This window comes from Anser anser (assembly GCF_964211835.1).
Source record: "Anser anser genome assembly, chromosome: 1".
NCBI lineage: Eukaryota > Metazoa > Chordata > Aves > Anseriformes > Anatidae > Anser > Anser anser.
Window position 1 is genome coordinate 111,837,530 of NC_139720.1, and position 20,846 is coordinate 111,858,375.

The following is a 20,846-nucleotide window of genomic DNA, read 5'->3' on the forward strand; positions in this document are numbered from 1 at the left end:
AGCCTACAGTGAAACAGTATGGTACTGCTTCAGAAGGTCTGCCATCCCTGTTATCATATATGGTCCATAAGTATAAACTCTATCACCATACGCAGGAATCACCATACAAATTATCGCCTGCTTACCTAACATTTCTGTGTCCTTCCTGCATATTGTAGCAGTCTGAGTCACTGAGAAAACAGCACACAAGCCCCAGCTCCTCTTCCACCACCACCTTAAAGGACATCATTTCCTGCAGTGGCTCTCTGCTGTCTTTGCAAAGGCTTTTTTTCTTCCTTCAGATTCAAACATATGAACATTTGAAGGAATGTTTATGAAGATACCTGTGAATATTCTGCATTGTAAAGGGCTTTTACAGTAAGATGAAAAATTCTCTTTGATTTTGTGCTTTACTCACTATCCATACCATAACAGAAAGGGGTAAATTTTGAGATGTGTGAAGGATGTAGATCACACTTTTTTAATAATAAACATCAGTGTACTTCTGAACTTCCTGTGCTGCTTGATTTCTTGAAACATGTTTCCCTCTAATGAAGAGAAAGCTGAGCTATACTGATGGGCCTGATATTCCAAAAATTGCTATCAAAGCTTTTGCCTTTGATGTCTGTCTGCATCCTGATTGCACTGTCTCCCAGGCTAGAGAGGAAGGAAAGATACTGATGACATAAAGCTGCATGGCTTGAATGGAATTAGCATAGCACCTTAATCCACTCTTGCCCCACAAGGAAAACAAATCTCCCCAGATCTAACCTTTCACAAAAGCACAGGCTTCGCTGCAATAGCAGCGTCAATTTGGTTTTGATTACACAGCTTCACAGAGCGTAGAATGGGGAAATCTGCATTTTTGCTATCTCAGCTATAATCTAGTTCGTGGGTTCAGAAATAAGATATATCTGATTCCTTAAGCCAAAAAATCTAAGTCCCTTTTCCAGCCAGATTTTCTAAGGAAATGAGGTTTGCAAAATGATGCTCTCTGCTCTTCTGTTTCAGTCTTGCTAACACCAGTAAGTAAACCACTGGCCAGCTCTGGCCAAGTTTGACAGTTGAGAGAGGTCTTAAAGTTATGCAGGTCCTACAAATTTTGTGACAAACAGTTTGAGGATTGCTGGAAGTGGCCTCACTGAGAGTGGAGCTCAACAATTACCTGCAGGTTTGGTCTGATGTCTGTGTGTCTCTTGGAGACAGCTCTACTGCCTCTTGGCAGCTAGTAGTTTGGGCGGTAGGTGTCTGGACATGGAGAAGAAAAAGAACTACAGGTGCTGCTGTGCGGAGGCTCTCAAGAAGGAACAAGAAAGGCAACTGAGGTTATAGTGACTACAGGATGGGGAGAAGCAGAAAACAATTCTGGGGTTCATTAGATCATCAAACACATTTTTTCCTGGATCCTTCTAAATAAGTGTCTTTCTTTCTTTTCTCTCTCTTTTTTTTCTTTCTTTTTCTTTTCCTTTCTTTTTTCTTTTCTTTTTTCCTCCTTTCTCTTTCTCTTTTTCTTTTCCTTCACTTTCTCTCTATCTCTTTTCTCTTTCTCTCTTTTTTCTCCTCTTTCTTTCTTCTTCTCTTTCTATTTTTCTCTTCTTTCTCCCTTCTTTTACTTGCAATATACAATTAGCGTGTCTCAGAATAATTGCAGCATCATTATCTAGCAAAAGGGATCTAGCAGTCACATTTCATTCTTTAGTATGGAATACAAACAAACTGAACAGATCCAGATCCTTGGATGATATAAGTCTATGTGGCTTTTGGAGGTCAGGGAACTCTTCAGATTTTTATCAGACTGCACCCAAAGTACTGCTGTATATTTTGAGATGTGTAGGAAAAAAAAAATATAATCAGTAAACGATAACTATGTTGCAACTTTGTATTTTATTTGTTCACAGTTATCTCTCATTTCTTTGAGCAACACATTCCAGAGTCCATCAAATACATCATGGAGACTGGCAGGAGCTAATTCATCCAAACATACAGAATGCACAATTCCTAGTAGCTGTAGGAGGGACAGGATGACCTTTTTTCACCTTTAAATACTCAGGCAGAATCACAGTCCAAGGAGGACACAGATACCCCCGTAAGATCCTATGTGTGAATACAGACCAGAATTCTAACTTTGTAGCACACTATTTGTGGTCTTTCTATTTCACCAAATGGAAATTTCATCAACGGAAACCTGCCAGGCTTCCTGCAGTTCTTGAGTCAAGAGCAGGTTTCACAGATATGGGGGTTGCCTGTTGCCTCCATTCACAGAGAGCTCAGTGACAGCAACAGGGACCATGTGTCCTGTGGAGACAGATATATTACCCCATGGCTTACCTGCAAAGCTGATCAGTTTGGGTTCCTTCTCCCTAAATCACTTTTTATAAACAGTTTTGCCAGATTACGTTTAAATGCAACTCTTTTAATCAGGTTACTCAGTACACTACAAGCAAGATTATAAGATGGATGCCGTTATTGCATTACCGATTTTTATCTCCATTGATTCTTCTGTATTTTTCATGAATCACCCTATTGAAAATGTGGCAGGTTTATGTCAGTCACGACAGGACTGTAACAATATTAGCTCTACCATGCATTCAGCATGACACCAGAATTGTATCATACTTGACCTTATTTGATATATTCGTGTACTGATTCAGAAGCTAAGCTGTACAGAGAAGGGAAGGCTCTTTCTAAGAAGACATTCCTCTATATAAATTGAGGTTTGTGCTTTTAGTGTTTGCTGTGCTAGCTCCAGTCACATGACTGTATGTAAATAATTATGCTATTTCTAGAAATGGTGGCTAGAAGACATTCCAGGTCTCTTCTTATTCAAGCCTGTTTATAGCACATCAGTAGCTGGAATAATTTACACCTGACTACATCTCTTTTTACTATAAACCAGTGATTTTTGACATTCTTTCTATGCCTCTGCTTTGGTAAGATCAAGCAGGGCAGAGAAGGAAACCTTTCCTAAAGTGGGAGATCTCAATAAAATCAGCAGCTGGAGGAAAAGGAAATAGGAGGAGGACTTTTACCATTGATTTCCTCAAACTAATGAAATCCAGAACTTCATTTGCAATTTGGATGAACGATAGTAAATTGTCCAACTGTTCTCTCCTGTCAGAATCATACACTTGCCAGAATTTCATCAGTATAAACTGGAACAGTTTTATTGACTTTGGGAGAAACAGAGCTAAAATAGCTTCTGGGTCATATTTTTTCTGAGACCAAGTGATCTCTCACTTAAAGGACTGAGGATCAGGAGAGATAATTTTGTACCCTGTTTTCTCATAGATTTTTCATAAGAACTCATAGATAAAAGCTTGGTTTTCAAAGAAGTTTCACAGTTTTATCTGCTGAAGATAGGCAGCTTAAAGCTCATGTCAAATCAAACTTCCTGGAGAAGCTGTCTGTGCGCTCACTGGGCTTTACCTGTTGCCCATGAAGTTCATAATAAATTGACTACTATGGCAGAGGGATTGAGTTTTGAATCTTTGAGAAAGGCTGTGCCCTCTTCCTTCAGGCACAGCCAAAAGTAGGAAGTGATTTTAAATGTGCCGTATGCTAAAGGAGCTTGTCATCACTACTTTATTTACTAGGAATCAATATTTTAATTATAAGCTTTTTTTCCAATGGGTTAAATTTGAAGTATGGCTGACCATCATCTTTTTGCATCCTGCCTGTTTTAACTTACAGAAATAATGAAGGAGCAGACTTGCCCATACTAATATTCCAAAATGTGAAACTGAATATGTTAAATATTTCCCCTAAAATGCTTCTTTGATTTTTGTTAATTCTGCAGTACAGATTAATTCAGCAGTGATAAGAAGATGTAAAAAAGTGACAATTTGACATGAGCAGGAACTGTATTACATTCAGATTTTTCCTGTGTATTTGGAATTATTGGTCAACAACCAGTGAAGAGACTGCATTAATTGAAATGTATATTCATGTTAATTATAAAGTAACATAAATCACTGCATCATTCTAAGAATTTTAATAAAATACGCTCTTGATATTGCAAATAGCTGAGCTGCAAATACAAAAGCCAGGAATTCCAGCATTGATTACAGCTTCCTAGGAAATACAGTTCTGCATCTTTTAAACTTAGTTATTTAAATTATATAAAAATCCCATTTCTTGCTGTGCAAACACAGTCAACTGGTATCAATGAGCAGCTCAGTCTCCCACCTACAAAACTCCAGCCCTTACAACAGCAGTTAAAAGCCACTGGAGAGAAATAGCTTCACAACAGTCATTTTAGATGCCGCTAAAAATGAGCAATTCCAATATATATGTCATGGAAATAATACTTATCAGTTTTTCTCCATACCAGTTGTGGTGGGCTGACCTTGGCCAGTTGCAAGTTGCCCACCCAGCTGCTTTCTGACTCCCTCTCCTCAACAGCACAAGAGGACAAGATAAGACAAAAAAGCTCACGGGTCAAGATAAAGACAGGGATATCAAATACCAGTTACCATCACAGGCAAAACAGACTCAACTTGGGGAAGATTAATTTAATTTATTGCCAGTAGATTTGGACAGTGAGAAACACAAATTAAAACAACACCTTTCCCCTAACTTCTCCTTTCTCCAGCGTGGGCTCTCCACAGGCTGCAGGGGCATCTCTGCTTGGGTACCTGGGACACCTCCTGTCCTCCTCTTTCTCCTCCTGCTCTCCCCTGGGTGTCTGCAGGGCCATTCCTCACACCGCTCCCCTCACCACCCCCTGCCATGCGGTGTTTGCCCTCTCTTCCCCAGGCTGTCCCCAGGGTGCCATCATCTTGGCTGCTGCGCTGACCACGCATAATAACAATTTAGCACTCACAGAAATACTCAGGATAAAGACTCACGCAATGGCTTCCGGGAATTAACTTTGTGAAAAGAAAGAAAAAGTGTGATCTCAGCACCCTTATTGGGTGCTTATGGACTTGCAGAAATGAATTAGTACATAAGTGATCATAGGACAGTAGTTGGTGTATTAATTATTCTGGATTTATAAACAAGAATTATCTTTTCCCTCATCACTCTTTCTCATTATCTTGCTGTGCGAAGTATTTCAATACGCTATGGAAACCTGGGCTGACTTTTGCTTACGTAAAGTAGTCTGTGAAACACCCTGATTAACACAGAAGAAGTAATCTGCACAGGGAAACACCCCCATCTAATGCAAAGAACCAGAGGGCATAAAGCATACAGCTGTCTAATTAGTAGAAAACACTTTCCTTTCTTTCCTCTGACTCCATGCTAAACTGCAGCGCTCCTAGAAAGGCTGAGTGAGACCTATGCTGCCACCCTGTCTGTCTCTGTTGATGGAGGGTTTGACATGGTGGACGGGGCCTCGACACACTCACTTGGATGATGCTGCCTGCAGTAGTCCCAGGCGTGCTTGTGACCACTCTTTTCTCTTCAGCCTAAGGAAAATGCTGATGCTCCTCCATGTACTGCTCCTGAAAGAAGGGGAGTGCAGCTGCCACAGGGGGAAGAAGAGAGGTGCCAAACTACTGTGTCTCCCCTCCACGAAGGTGACCAGGGCAACATACAAGAGAGGCCATGGGGAACCACGATGCTGGTGGTACTGTTCTTCCTGCACTGGTTAATGTCCTCTGGCCCCATGTAGTGTCTAATCATGTAGCAATCATGTAGCAATTCTGAGCAAACAGCGTTTGGGGCAGCTGCAATGTCTGGCTTTTGTGTGCATGTGTGCATGCATACGACACAATTCATAAGAGGAAACGGGACTAAATTCACCCTTTTATACAGAGGCAATAGAACTGTTTTCAACACTTGATCCTGTTGGTACTATGCTGCTTTAAAGGAGGCACCCACTCATCTTCCTCCCAGGGGCCTGTGTTAGGCACAGAAGGAAGGAAATACATGAGATCTCCCCACTTCGAAAGAGCTAAGAGAAAGAAGAGGGCTTGAAGCCAGGAATTCAGCCTGATAGAGGCATGTGTCTGAGTAAAACAGCAGTCCAAAAGTATTTCACTTAGAAGCCGCAGGCAACCGTTTTTGTTTTTTTTAAACACGTCTGTATATCATACCTACATTGTACAACTACAGAAGGTCTAGATGAGATGGCGTAGATGAGAGGATAAACATCTCTAGCTGATTTTCCTTCATGACTGATCTGGTGTCAAGATGACAGCATAAGGATTACAGTTTCCCAGACCAATTGCTGTTCAGGGCACATCCCACACACATTCCATCTGCAGATGCTTTCTAATGTCAGTACACGGATCACCAACAGGACTTGGTCCCCAGGGAACAGCCTGGCACCCTAGTAGAAAAATAGAAAGGCTTGGGCAGTAAAGTGTGCAGTGAGCCACGCTGATGCAGGACAGATTCTTCATTTCAAAAAGAAAAATCTGCATTCTTCAGAAAAAAGTGTTCAAAAATTTAATCTTCATTCAGTTCAATGGAGCAGCTTTATAATTTACAGCAGCAGATAAAGCTAGAAGATGTAATGTGAAATATCTGAAGCAGTTCTTCTCCTGTATTAAAATGCACCTTGGGCAACAGAGCTTTAACTTCTCGTAACATATGTTTCTAGCAGATAAGTAAACAATTTGGACGTGAAATGAAAATTTTCAAGACAGTTACAGTCAAAAAAGCATCAACTCATATTAGACTTCAGCTACAGTGTCCCACTGATAAGTTTTTGGGGTGGTTTGGCATAGTTAAAAGCAAGCAGCTTTGGAAGAATAAAAAGCTTTTTGTGTACAAGTTGTTGGATCAGAGATAGAGAGAAAAAAAAAAAAAAGACATCATTTTACATCAAAATTCTGAAAGTGGCCTTGGCGGCAGGATTGAACCATAACCTGGAGCATGTGGCCAGGGTAAAGCTGTCAGACAGGGGAAGCAGAAACAAAAGGAGCAAGGCTTGGAAGTTTAAAGGCTCCTGCACAGACAAGCAATCCACTTGCACTGAACTGCATTGACATTTGGCTTCCTTACAACCACAGGCTCCCTTGGCTTTGTGGACAAAACCTTTACGTGGTTACGTGGGGCTTTGTGTATGGCAGCAAGCTGTGAGTGAGTGCCGAAGTCATCCTTATACCACCACTGTGACAGCTTAGCATAGATCACAAAATAGCAAATCATCCCGAGTAAAGTTCAGTGCAGGCCCAGACCAAAGGGTTTCTTTTCAAAGTCCCCCTACATGCTGGCTCATATACTCGAATACTACGCTTTTCTTTGAAGCAAGCTCCCTCTCTGCCCAGATCTCTGCCACCGGGCTTTGGGATGTGTGTTACAGACAAGGATGCTGTGTGTCCTTACAGGGACTTTCCTTGAACTGTTTCCAAATGGAGAAGGAGGAAACCTTGTACTTCTCCTTTCTGCACTACTTGGCCATTAGCAGGCAAACAACTGGAAAATTGTTCGAGGAAGAACAAATGCCCCTCTTTAGTGGTCTTACTTGAGCACACAGAGCTCTCATGAAGGAAAGGCATATTGCTGTAATGATCACAGTATTTCACCGTGTAAAATGTCAGGATAAGAATTGTCCATGTTGACTTGTCCAAGCAGGTCTGTTTTAGACAAACCAGACTGCACTCCCACAGCTGTCAGTACTGCTGCTGCCACCATCCTGTCACCACACCTCAAATTCCCAAGGTCCTTAACCAGACAGCAGACCTGAAACTTTGACCATCCAGACCAGGCCTACATGGCTGGCCAGGATGATGCTGGCTGATCGTTTAGGCACTCTAAGTGCTTCATACCCAGCAAAAGCGAGAGACCTTTCCCAGAGGGGAGCTCTGTCTCACCTTTTGTAAGCATTGCCAATAAGACCTTGTAGCATTTGTCAGTAAGAAAGGACTCCTGACATTGTCCACTACACAACTGTGTCTCTAGCTGTTTATAACATTGCCAAATATTAGTCATTTGAAGTGACATTTCCCATATCCTGCATCAGTCTGAACACAGGAGGTTTTAGCTGTTCTTGAGAGTAACAAATTTTTTTTTGTTTTCATTTTTCTTCTGATTTACAAATATTCTGATAATCATTTCATTGAGAATATCTTCATGCAGGGACTTAAAATTTGATGGTCTAGTGCTATTAATGCAGACACAGTCAGTGGTGGTGTTTTACCAATGGACAGACCTTACCTGTCTGCACTGTGAGCATTTTGCCCTCATTTGCAGGAATGAACCTGTCCCTTTTCTCTTATGGTGCCTGGAGACCTATGAGCCAGAAGACTGTGCTGCCCCTTTGCAGTGCTGCCAGCCAGCCTCTTGGCTTTTCGTCAACAGACACTTAGGAAAAACACTAGAAGAAGCCTGTCTAGTTCTTCTCTAGGGCTGGGTCTGTAGAACAGCCACCTCTACTGGCGATGGGTGGCACAGGTCTCTATACAGCGTCACAGAGCTCCTGCACCACCAGTCGTGTTTGCCATGCCCACTGGCCATCAAGGGAATGTTTCTGGGTTTTCTGCTTGTTTGTTACAGTCGTAGAAAATTATACCAGAAGATTTTTTTTTTATATATAAACATATAAAATTATAAGGTGAAAACCAAGAAGATGAGAAATATTGAACAACTTCAAAAACCCATCTTTTGTTACCTAACTACGTACTTTATTCTACAGGATTTCTGCCTCATTTACTACATTCTTTTACTAAAGTCTTTTACATTTAATATTTTTAAACATGGATGAATGAATTGGGGGCATAAAATTCTATTAGCTAAACAATTTTGTTTAGCATGAGCACTGCTTATCATGCAAAATACATTTGAACAATCATAAGGGAACAGCAGTGAGTCTATGTCCTTCTTGAAGCCTGTATATTTACTCATTTTTCTCCCATTCTAACAGAGTATCAAAGATCATCTGTTCAATTTAAGTAATTTCCTATGCTTTCTCTGAAGCCTAAAATGAATAAAAGCATTCAAAATCAAAACATGAGAATATTTTAAACAGAAATTATAATTGTATTTGTCTCCAAATTGCAGTGAAGAATTCTTATGTGGCCTCTTACTAGCTTCTTTAATAGCTCTCCAATATCTTATTACTAAATTATTTTATGTGGACAGCAAACGTGCGATACACAAGAGATTGCTTAAGTTATTCATCATGCATTTTGATTCATTGGCCAATCTGACAGTGACTGACAGTCTCTGGAAAAGTATAGTACAGCCAAAAACCTGACCTAACTTTTAAACAGCTTTCTCTGTGATACCAACATAATCAAATAGAGTTTTACATATGTCATGCTGTTGCTGCAGCAACCTGGCCTCCTCTCCTCTGACTACTGATAGGAGTCTCTAAGCTTGATATGGCCTCAGATGTCTTGAGACTAATCTCTTGGGACCATTCCAGAGAAATACAGATTAATTTGCAGTTCCTCAAAAATGAAGTAACTATTTCACATAAACTACTTTTCACATTCCATCAAGTCTGAGCTTCCTATTCATAACCTTTACAAAAATGACTAGTTTGGCACAGCGCCCCCAAGACATTTAGGAGAAAGCAGTTTGCGTGGCAGGAAGGAGGATTAAAATGGCTTTGGCTTCTCTTGTATATTTCTTGAAGGTAAGGAGAGAAAAGGTTATTTTTCAGAAAGCAAAAGGTGCACTTTTTGGTGTTTTTTTTTTCTTTTTCTTCCCAATGTTAACGTCTTAATGCATCTAATTTTCAGTTCTTCATATCTTTGTCAGGGATGAGATCAAGAAAATAAAAGCAAATAACTATAAGCACTGAGATGTGTATTTCCTGAAGCCAGATGTAATCCCTTGCTAGAATGGCTGTAGATTTTATAAGAACATCTGAATATTTGATAAAGGCTTGACCAGTTTTGATCATAGAGTGGTTTGGGTCTATATCACTGTATACGGCTCAAATGCCATATAAGGGGGTGAAAAATTGAAATTGTACTGTATCCTAAAAGTGTCCATCCTTTGCTAAGACTTATCATGTCTTATTTTCAGAAGAACACCACTCTGCTGAGCAGATGCAAAGGCAGAGGCTGGAGAGGATATGACAAACCATGCTGAAAAGATGCTAAGAAATGTAACCAGTGAAAAGGCACTTAAGATGGACATGGACACTGGTGACCTCTGAGGGGCTTCTGGCTGAGGTCAGATACAGCGCCTAATATTTGCTCTCTACCTAAACTGGGACAGGTCAACAAATGCTCTGCTTCTTCAGAGAATCCACCGGTGTCAGGGTGGTCTGTGCTGTTTACTTTATACTGCATATCCAGGGCTAAGCTCCAAGTGTATGCTAACAGGACAGGACATAAAACACGACTTCTCATTGCTACCTATAATTTTTTTAGTTAAATACACTTAGGCCTCCATAGCAACACTTAGCACTTTGTACTACTAATTTCCAGAGATCTATGCATACGTTCACCTAATATACAAACTTTAAGAAAATGTCAAAGTTGTAATGCAGTGGATGAAGGTCTAAGGTGGTGGCACTCAAGAGACCTGGATTCACTCCCAGCTTTGCCACAAGTTTGCCAGCAAAACACTTCAGCTGTCTGGCCTTGACTTCCCCAACCATGAAATCAAACTACCTGTAATAAGCTCTGTGAGGTACTCTGAGCTCTAGTGCCTGGAAGATCGCAAGGTTATTATTATTCATGACAATACTTGTTGAAATGCAATACAGTTAATACTACACGAATTATGGCAGTAATGAAACTAGCCCAATTCCACCTTTCATTGCATGGTAGGCCCCATAAACATCAATTTCCATGGATTTGCCTCCAAATTATATGAGCCCAAAATATAAGGTACATGCAGCTTTTCTTCTCAGTACCATCTTGCAGAATCATGCTAAACCCAATTTATATAATACCCCTTTCCCTAAGAATAGCACAATTCATAGAAGTTGTTCATCATTTAAGTGTTCTATTACACTACAATATACTGCAGTAGTGTTAAAGTAGCTATAATGGTCTGAAGATACAAGTAAGACAAAGTCTGTAAAGAGAAGTAGCCTTTCTTAGCCTCTTTGTTTAGAGGCATAGCTGTGCAACCAGATATGTGGGTTGCTCTTGCTATTCACTGTTGGAGAGCAGAGAGTTAGAAACCTACTTCATGCTTCTGCATGTGCTTTCATGGACCATGAAGGCCAAAGCTCTCAGACAGGAGAAGATACTTGGCATTAAAGAAATATGCAGCTAAAGTAATACTTACAATATGTTAGGCTGACGTACAGACTGCTATTAACTGCAGAAACAGCAGTAGCAGATTAGGCAAGCCTAATTAATCACCTGGGAATCCGGCCTGCACGCTGAGGACATTAATGACACATCTCTCCCTGGGAGGTGAAGGGGAGGTGATCTTTAGCAGAAATGAGTGGCAGCAAGGGCAGTATAAACATCCCGGCAGGACTCTGCTCCATCACACATCCCAGGGGAAGTGGAAAATAAACTTGTATCTTCAAATATTGTTTCTTCTTTTCTTATAGCTACCTAATGTTATTCTTTTAAAATAGGTTTTTTTTTTTCCCCAAATCCTTTGATTCACAGCATACACTAGCGTCTCTCCTGCTTATTCTGTCCAAACCATTTAGAACTGAAAAGCCTGTATTACTTACAGGGCAGTGAATGTTTTTATACTTTAGCATGTCTGATCTTTTTAAAAGTGTGCTTTAAAAAATGTTCTTTGTATGCTAAAATCACTGTGATGCAAAATCACAGTGATTTTAAGGTCTCAGTGGTGTACCACTGAATTCAGGGAGGGCTCTGTTCTTTCTCCATCTGACAGACAAAGCAAAGCCTCACATCTGTGATAATACTTCTAGCAAAAGTATTGTTTGGGTGTAACGGATAAGGGAAGTTCTGCTGCCCCTTCATATTTATGCAGAACAATGAGTTTTTCACACTTGCTCACTCTAAACAAGTTCTGCTCCTTATTTCCTGAAATACTCCTCTGGCTGTCACTTCCACCTACTCAGCATTTCACCAGGGCCTCCATGCCAGTTAGCAATATGGAAGGATAGCTGGTTTTGAACCCTAGCCAGAATCAATGTGCTGGAAACATAATTTTCCTTGAAATAGACAAAGTTTGCATGGGCAGATCCAATGGCAGCATGTGGGAGCAGTTTCAATGCTACCAGAATTTATAACACTCATCTTTTAAATTTTTGGTGTTACAATCTGAAAGCTCACAGACACAAACAACTAGAAGGTGTGATTGCGAAGAGGATGATGGACCAAAGAAAAGAAGCTCAAAACTGAGCCTTTGAGACCATTTCCTGTTCTTTGACCATACTGCCATGCTGTATCACTCATTTATGTTTCCCAATTTTTGTGCCACCCTAATTTAGCGTGCAGGTACAGGGGATGCTGTAAAAATAATACAAGGAACCTTCTGCACTGCCAGATAAAAACAAAAAGAAGATATTTTAACAGCCCAATCAGATACACACTCTTCTGGTTGAAATGAAAAGGATGCTTATTTGGAATAATGAAACAGTTTTAATTTTGAATTGTGATTTTTCTCAGTGAGAACAAATATATCACTCGAAAGCTAATTATTTTCTAGGTAATACTGAATCACCTTCAGCAGAAAGAGAAAGAAAGAGAGAGGTAAGGGTAATAACATTCCCACTGTAAAGCTTTCCCGTAATCATAAACTCATTATTGCAACCTAAAACCTAAAGTCAACAAAAACTAGGACAAACTGGGCTTGCAGGTTACAGATCCAAAGCTGTAGAGTAAAACTAATCAGTTCTTAGATAGGATTTTTTTTTTTTATTGCAGTACAATCTATAGTCTAGTTGGTCAAATCAAGCCCTTCTGAGAAAAGAAGATTAGAGGCAGTTGTTTAAAATATTGTCAGAAGGGGGGGAAGACGGACAGACAGGATTTAAGCTTTATTACTGACCAGGATATACAAAACAGACTATAATGAAAAAACAGTATTGAGATTGTACTTGTGGTCTGAATAGAAAATGTTAAGTGAAGACAGGGCCATATGGAGGAGCTTATAGCTACAGCAAGAACTGATGCTAAGGCAAATGTCCCCTGAATATGTAAAATTAGGTTGTGGGAAGGATGCAGGTGTAATCAAAAAATCGATTACACCTGAAGAGGAATAAGATCTTAGGCAAGAAAGGAAAATAAAAGAAATTTTATTTTATTTACAAGGATTGTTCTTCTTCCAGTGGTCACTGCACTGTGCATGAATGTGAAGAATTACTAGGCTAAGTGTCAATCATTTTGCATAAACAAAATATTTGATGAAAAATACTTATCCTTCGGCAAAATTTCATCAATTTCGTTGCTGTGAAGATTTCATCCTTTATTTTACTGAAGTCCTAACTGTCTGAACTGATGCACATGTGCTATATAAATGCATTTGAAGCCTTGGTGAACCACAGCAGGATGTCCTATTTATCCGCCCACACAGAGTTCACTGCAGCACTACAGACATACTTTGTCCGTTAGGATACACCTTGCATAAGTTAAGAGAATATAACAAATTATTACAGCACAGATATCAATGACCTGGCTGTTTTCCATTTCATTTTCCTGTAACCCACTTGACTTTTGACAAAGATAGCTACATCAAATGTGCCATAGCTAATCACCTATCTTCCAAGATGTGAAATGCAGCAGTAATGCACCTTTGTGGCATATTTTTTTTATTGTTTTTCATCTCCCTCAGTACTATCTGAAGCCTCCTAGCTCTGGTCTCAGGACCATTTTTTTTTGCTTTTCTCCTTCATCCTCTACTGACAAGTGTTCCAGGACAGAAGCAACTCATGTTCGGAGTTTTTGTTAATACAGCTGTGAGTGGTTGGCTGCCTGCTGCATAATCGTCAAGCCGCAGCATTCTATGCTATTTGAAGACTATAATTTATGCTTTTACAGCTCATCTATTTCATGCTAAAGCAGATATTTAGGACTTAGGTATACTCTGACAACAGAGACACATACTGCCAGTTTTCTGGAAAATGAACCTCTCTTCTACAGTCTTCTTCACATATTGAACAGCACTTCACTCCATCCCAGCAATAACAATTTTCTAGCAATGCCACAGACATCCATCAAGTGCTGCTTTTGAGGTACCAGGAACTGGTGGTTTAACAGCCACAGTTACACCACGTTTCTCACCCTAACACTAGTAAGTTGCACACACTCAGTGACCACCATTGCCCAGCTCCATCCAGTAATGCTCTGGAGAACAGATTGTCAGAAAACAAGGACAACACGACATGTAGACCTGATTTTGTCTGATCCTACCTATCAATAGGATGGGTGGTAAGTAGGCAGGGCAGTTGGGGAATTATGAGTGTTTCATCCCTCTAATATATTAAGTATGTCTAAACAGCTCTCCAGGCAATTTAAACCAGCATAGCTCCCCTGAGTTCAATAAAAGGATGCCAATTTACATCAGCTGAGCACTGGCTTCATGACTTTTTAATATTCCCCAGTGGAGCAACCCAGTATGGCCAAAATCTTTCAGAATACAAAAGCCTGGAAAGACAATGGTACAGAACCCAAAGTAATTCACTCCTCTGCATCATCAAACCTAAATGGCAGAACACAAACAAATTGCCAATGGGATTTTGATTTTAAAAATTTAGGTTGCAACCATGCAAATCATAATGCAGTCAAGTATTTTCCCTGAGATCACTGTATGCATCGAGGCCACCGAGCTCCATTGACATTTCTGTGCCCAAGTACAGCTTCGCTAGAGTGCCCTGCTAAGGTGATAGCAATACATTTTTCTTCCACCTCTTTTTGGCTATTTTTGACTTGATTAACTATTTAGAGCACATGAGCAAAGTGTTGCACTGTCTCACACTTTGTGAGTACTGTCAAATCCAGCAAGGAGAGAGATGCATAAAGACTGATGTTTGGACATTTTGGTAGCAATCCTTTAGAAGCACTTGTAGCACAGTAGTCTTCTGTTAAGTGCAGAATGAGGAAATTCGAGCAAATCATACTGTAGAGAAATGATGAGCCTCTGAGGATTTGGGATCTGGTGAACAAGATGAGGTTAATGCCTTCTTGTGATATAAAATGCAGTCACACTTCCTACAACATTATGGAACAGAATAACTTCTACACACCTGTTAAGTTTTTTGTTTGTTTGTTTAATTAGCATTTTTAATGATGGTAAAATATGACAGAACTTTCTAAATACAGTTTTTGCCATGTCACACTGAGGAAGCTCAAATATGTATTAATATCATTCCCTTCACAACCCTGCACAAATAAAATCTTGAAAAAGGTTGACAAAATGTAGCAAATTCGCGGTGAAATTAATTAGGTTTTTGTCTTTATCATTCTCACAGTGTTGGAATGCTGAACTCACATAGGAAAAACCTCCCAGCTCTAGCCCTGCTTGGGGAAATATAGACAGATATTTTCAAATCTATATTGAAAATTTCAACTTATTAGAAAAACCCTATTTTGCAGGTTAGGTTGATTTCTGTTTCTGTTTTAAATCTATATTTCTCAATTGGAGAGAAATATTGTGGGGCTCGACTTGCATCTTTGAAAACACAACTCGCTAAGCCACTGGGAATTTTGCTGAAGTAAGGAATAAATCAGTGCAGAGCATGAACCTGTATTCAAATATTCCATTTAACTACAGAAACACACAGAATATTATGGAAAATTACTTCTGATGAAATAGATACTCTTCAGTTGATACCAACTAATGCTATTTCTATGAAACCTAAAAATTACTCATTTGTTCATTTTCAGGAATTGTTCATTTTAGAGATTAATTCTAAGATCTGTCCAAGTGTAACTTCCTACATGTATCTGTTGAAAAGTGCCACATTCTCTTTTTAATTAACTTCAGTGATATATTAATAACTCGTATAGTTTCTCAACTATTCGTGACGTCTAATCCAGAGCACAACTCAAATGACTACTATTTATAAATTACCATGCGATAGCGCTGAAGTATATTCCTATAGCCTAGTTAGAAGGTTAAGTTGTAATGGCCCAAAGGACATACGCTAAGAAGCAAGAAAGCTCTGCATCCAGTGTTAACATCAGATTTTGTTGCTGTTGAGATTTCAGTGCTTTTGAGGCTGTTTCTGCAACTCAGTGCCTGCTTGTCTTAATTTGTATTCTCCCTTCTCTTATTTGAGCTCGTTCATTTTAAGCAAGTGGTACAAGTAGGATAGGCCAGAAGGTTAGGTTGACTCAATGTAAAAACCAGAAATTCCTTGGTATTAAATGAAAAATATTAGGGTCATGAACTTTAAATACACCTTTATATAATGTAGTCTAGTGGGTTATGGGTAGATAAAGATGGTATTTCCTTGGACAGCTCAATTAGTTCATATATCAAGGAAAAAGCTTTTTAGCATTAATGTGAAAGAAATATTCAGTAAGACACTAAAATTCAAGTACTGTACTACCAGAAACTGAAAACTCTATCTTATCTCAAATTCCACTATTTTGTCCTACTGAATCAGTTTTACTGTTCATATTGCCGCCCCTCATTTTCTTGTTTAGAGGACTAGAAAAGTAATCATCATCTAGATGCTCAGAAATAGCCAGAATTTCTATCGCTTGCATGTCCCTTCTCAACTAATTAAATACCAGCAAAAGAATCCATTCATTTGTATTATAAGCCAACAAAATCACAAAAATCCAAAAGCTCCCTAACAGTGGAAAATGCAATTAAACTACCAGTGTATTAATTCAGGCAGCAAACTGCAGCACCATTGTAAAGCAGTGCTTTCCTTTCCTTAATTAACTAAAACAAGACGAAGAAAATCTGATGGCTTAATAGCATTTTCTTCACTCAGAAATGCTTTGGGATGATTTTATTATGTTATCACCAAGAGCGCTGAGGGAGTTATTTCCAGTACTTCTGTTTGTCACCTCGAAGAGTGACACACTCCATGGAGAAACTTGCCCCTGTTAACGGATGTGAAGGATTAATATTTTATGACACCATTACTTTATAGGCAGGGTAACTATAGTAATAAGAGTACATTTCATATTTTATGCATTCACAACCACGTAACACAAGGAGGATTCATTCTCCGGCAGCATCTCTTTGGTTGTGTATTTGTTGCTGTGAATGAAAGCTGAGCAGCTTGCCACTCTTGTTATTGTTTATAGTGTAGCAGAAGTAGCAGACCATAATCAGTATCAGGGTACCACCACCGCACGCCCTGTCGGAGTGAATCTGCACTGGAGTGACACACACATCTCGCAGGAGAGAGCCTGCAAGCCGTGCAGAGAAATTTTCGGGAAAAGCAATGTGGGCAACTGCCTGGGCGCCTCGCTAGACCGAACATAAGAGGCAATGCAAGTTATGCAATGGGGAGGTTGACAGGGGGAGGAGTGCACACCCTAAATCTCTGCCTGGGTCCCTGCAATGCCGACACCAGCTGGGAAGCCAAGGTTTCACTCTGCATGGAGCAAAGCATTCGGGCTACGTTCAGGCAAACATGTTTCTCTTTAAACTCTGCAATGCTCCACTTTCTTCAGAGGCTACTCCTGGTAAAGCCAAGTGAGTTAAGGCAGCCTAGCAGCAGCAATTATGCCAAGCGTATTGCCAAAGCATCCTGCTACAGCATGCATCCAAGTTATCTGAGCAGGTTTTACTTTCTCCCCCAAGTTTCACTGGCCCTCAATCTCCTGCTCAGTGAGAGCACACAGCTCGGCGTTTCATGTGCTGCGTGCATGTACGCAGCCATTCCCCCCAGCTCCAAATGGGGCACGGCTCCATGGGCAGCAGTGAGCGGAGAAAGCAGCAAACTTCAGCTGCACCCCATGAGAAAAAAATAAGAAGTGAGAGCATGCTGAATGTGAGCAGCTATGTACATACAGCTTTTCAGCTGCAAGTTGCCGAGTGCCTTCAGATTTTCTTTTTTTTCTTTTTTTTCTTTTTTTTTCTCCCCCCTTGCCTTTGCTCATCACTTTGAGGGACTGTGCCCCTTAATTTTTCTAAAAGCTTCCGTGATCAGCTCCCTTGCACTCTAAACCTAGGAGTCGTCTCCCACTTGATTTCTAAAGGAGCACTCGTGAGGAAAGCCGAGCAGGGTTAACGCTTGCAGGTCAACAGGCATCAATCTCCTGCTTCGCGAAGGACTCTGCCTTCACCGGTGCATCTTCCCGGGTGGCTTCTCTTCTCTTTGCTAGCTCCGTGCTCGGTGCTCGCCAAGCCGGAGAGGGGCAGGCAGGGCAACAGAAGCGCAACAGCTTCTGCCCACAGCTTTTCCGCAGTTTTCCCTAACCCCTAACTCCGGCGATACTTTGCATTCACCGTCTCACTTGACTGACACAAGAAACCCACTGTCGGGAGAGAGGCTTCCTGTGAACCGAGCCTTGTTTCCATGGTGCGGGGTTTTCAACTTAAAAATAAATCCCTGTTTTCTGGGGCTCACACGTATGTACGGCACTTGTGGAGCGCTCCCCCCCGCGCCAGGGTTAGGGGCCGGGACCAAAGGAGGGCAAACCCACATCCCCAGAGCGGGACGGGGGCTGGGGAAAACGCCGCCAGGTCGCGCTTCGCCTCTCCCGGCTGCCGACCCGAGCCGGGGATCCCCCGCTCCCTTTTCGGGGCGCGTTTTGGGGCCGCCGAAGCGCACCGCCGGCTCTCTCCCCGCCGTCCCGAGCGGGTGGGCAGCGGCCCCGCCTCGCCCCCAGCCCCAGCCCCGTTCCCGGCCGTCCCCCCGCTCCCCTCCGCGCCGCAAAACTTTCCGAAGCGGCCGAGCCCCGATGAGGGGGGTCCGTGGGGGCACCCCCGGGGCCGGACGGGGGGCACCCCTCGGGAGATGCAGGGAGGCACCGCGCAGAGCCTGGGGAGGGGGGGGACGCGCAGGGGAAGCGGCTGGCAGCCCCCGGGCGGCACTCACCGATCCGCAGCACTTGCTGGCCGCTCCGGGGCAGCCCCGCCGAGGCGCACAGCAGCACGAAGAGGAGCCCCCCGCCGCCGCCACCGCCACCGCCACCCGGGGCCGGGCGCCGGGGCCACCGCGGGCCGAGGGCGCTCGCCATCCTCCGCGCCCGCCTCAGTTCATGCCGGGCTCCGCGGGTGCGGGGCGAGGGCGGCCACCCCCTGCCACCCCCGGCCACCCCCGGTTATCCCCGGTTACCCCCGGCGGGGCCGGCTGCGCGCCGCCGCCGCCGCTCCTCGCCGCCCGCCCATGGTGCGGAGGCTCCGCGCCCGCGCTCCCGCCGCTGCCCTCGCCCCCCGCCGCCGCCGGGAGGGGAGGGGAGGGGAAGGGCTGGGAAGGGAGGGGAAGGGAGGGGGAGGCTCCTCCCGCGGGGCGGGGCGGCTCCGGAGAGGACACGCGGGGACGCGGACACACGGACGCACGGACACACGGATGGAGGCGGGAGGCATCCTGTGTGCGCGCAGCTCCCTTTCGGGGTCCGGGTGTGGGATAAGGGGATGGAGCGCAATGTCTGGCGGTCGCTTGCAAGACCATTAGAGGGACACGTCCTCGCCGCGCATCTCCCCCGGTGTGGCAGGAGCCTCAGCAAGGGGGCTGCGGGGCTGCGCGCCCGGGGTCGGGACTTGGCAAAGTCCCACCTGTGAAGACAAGGCCGGTTTGGACGGCTGGGCACAGGGCTCATAACGCTTCCCATGCTTGACTTAGCCGGCAGATCACTTCTCCACTGCGACTCGATGTTCTCAAGTTGTTTTTGAGATCTGCTTTAAAGGTTTAAAGTCAAAATGCTTCACTGCGAAATAAACATATGGGTCCTGAGCTAATCTGAAAACAACAACAACAAAAAAAATCATAATAGGAGAATGACTCCCACCTAGCAACAGAACTAAAACTGCATAGCTGAGATCCAAAATTGAAATGATTTAAATTTGTTTATTTTGTATTCCTCTCCAGTCTGTCTAACAATTGTTCCAGAAATTGACTCCTCAGAGGAGTCGCAGCACGTGCTGAACTGCAATGGAAATGCAAGCGTCTGCGTTCCACCTCCCCGTCAGCCTCAAAGGTTTCCTGAAAAGCCTGCCTCTACCGTTTGCAGAGTAACTCGGTGCTTGTTCAGAACTTCTCACCACTGAGATGCCCAGCCGGCATACTAGCTAGTGCACCACTTTGCATTTCTTTTTACACACATCTCCAAGATGCGGGATGTGCCCTAACATAGGATGAGAGAGGAGCTCAGCCTGCACCCTTTCCTGTCTAGCACCCATCACACCAGATAAAGGTGACAATTACATTAAATCACTCATGTAGTTAATAACTATAGCATAGGCTCTCATGTAGGCAACAGAAAGGGAACCCATCAGACCACTCTGGGCTGCACTGAATGGCTCTGTAACTTTTCGGCACTATTTTATAATCTATCATCCCCTTTCAAATTGCTATTCACAAGAGAAGGAGCACATCACCTAATCTGAGAAAATCTCAGTGACTGAGAAGTGGCTGACAACAGCTGCACATCAGGTACACATCCACCCACTACAAAACCAGCCAGTAGGGGTAGCACTGACTGGACTGGCAGGTTTGATTTTCAGCCACAATGGCATGGCTAATAACAGGGATATAAAAGCAGGTGCCAATTCCAGAGGGAAATCATACTAATTCCAGTTTACTAAGAAATGGTACTTTTCTGAAGGAAAACAAATAAATAAATTATTTCGTAAGGAATGTGTACGTACTGATACTTCCCAAATCACTTGTCCTCAGTGTAAATAGGTTCCTGCAAAAAGTCAAAGACAACTCAGCATTCATTGCAGTGAGATAGGAAGTCAACCAGAACCATATGGTTTTGAAAATACCACTGGTTTTAGACTGTTGTTGAAGTTCCTAAGAGCACAGGCTGAGCAGAATGGGAAAAATAAGAGCATGATAATGACTGTGAGAGGGTGGCAGAGGTTTGCTGATGTGTGGTGCCAGTGGGAGAAACATAAACAGCTCAAAGTCTGATAACCCCTTGAGGCAGGAGAGGCTCATAGTGAAC

The 20,846-nt window shown here is 42.6% G+C and overlaps 1 protein-coding gene across 7 annotated transcripts in view; it reads right to left on the reverse strand.

Moving 5' to 3' along the window:
- GRIK1 (glutamate ionotropic receptor kainate type subunit 1) overlaps positions 1-19,075 on the reverse strand; it is a 161,438-nt gene extending 142,363 nt beyond the window's left edge. For 2 of the 7 annotated variants that reach the window (XR_014571144.1, XR_014571146.1), the window contains exon 1: positions 18,773-19,072. Coding sequence is in view for 4 of the 7 variants with exons in the window: in XM_083794777.1 (XP_083650903.1) it covers positions 18,773-18,914 (142 nt within the window). In the remaining 3 variants the exon portion in view is untranslated. Of the gene's footprint in view, positions 1-18,772 lie in introns of all 7 variants that reach the window. The other 5 variants (XR_014571145.1, XM_083794777.1, XM_083794775.1 and 2 more) reach the window with 5 other exon arrangements.
- Between the last annotated feature and the right edge of the window lie 1,771 nt (positions 19,076-20,846).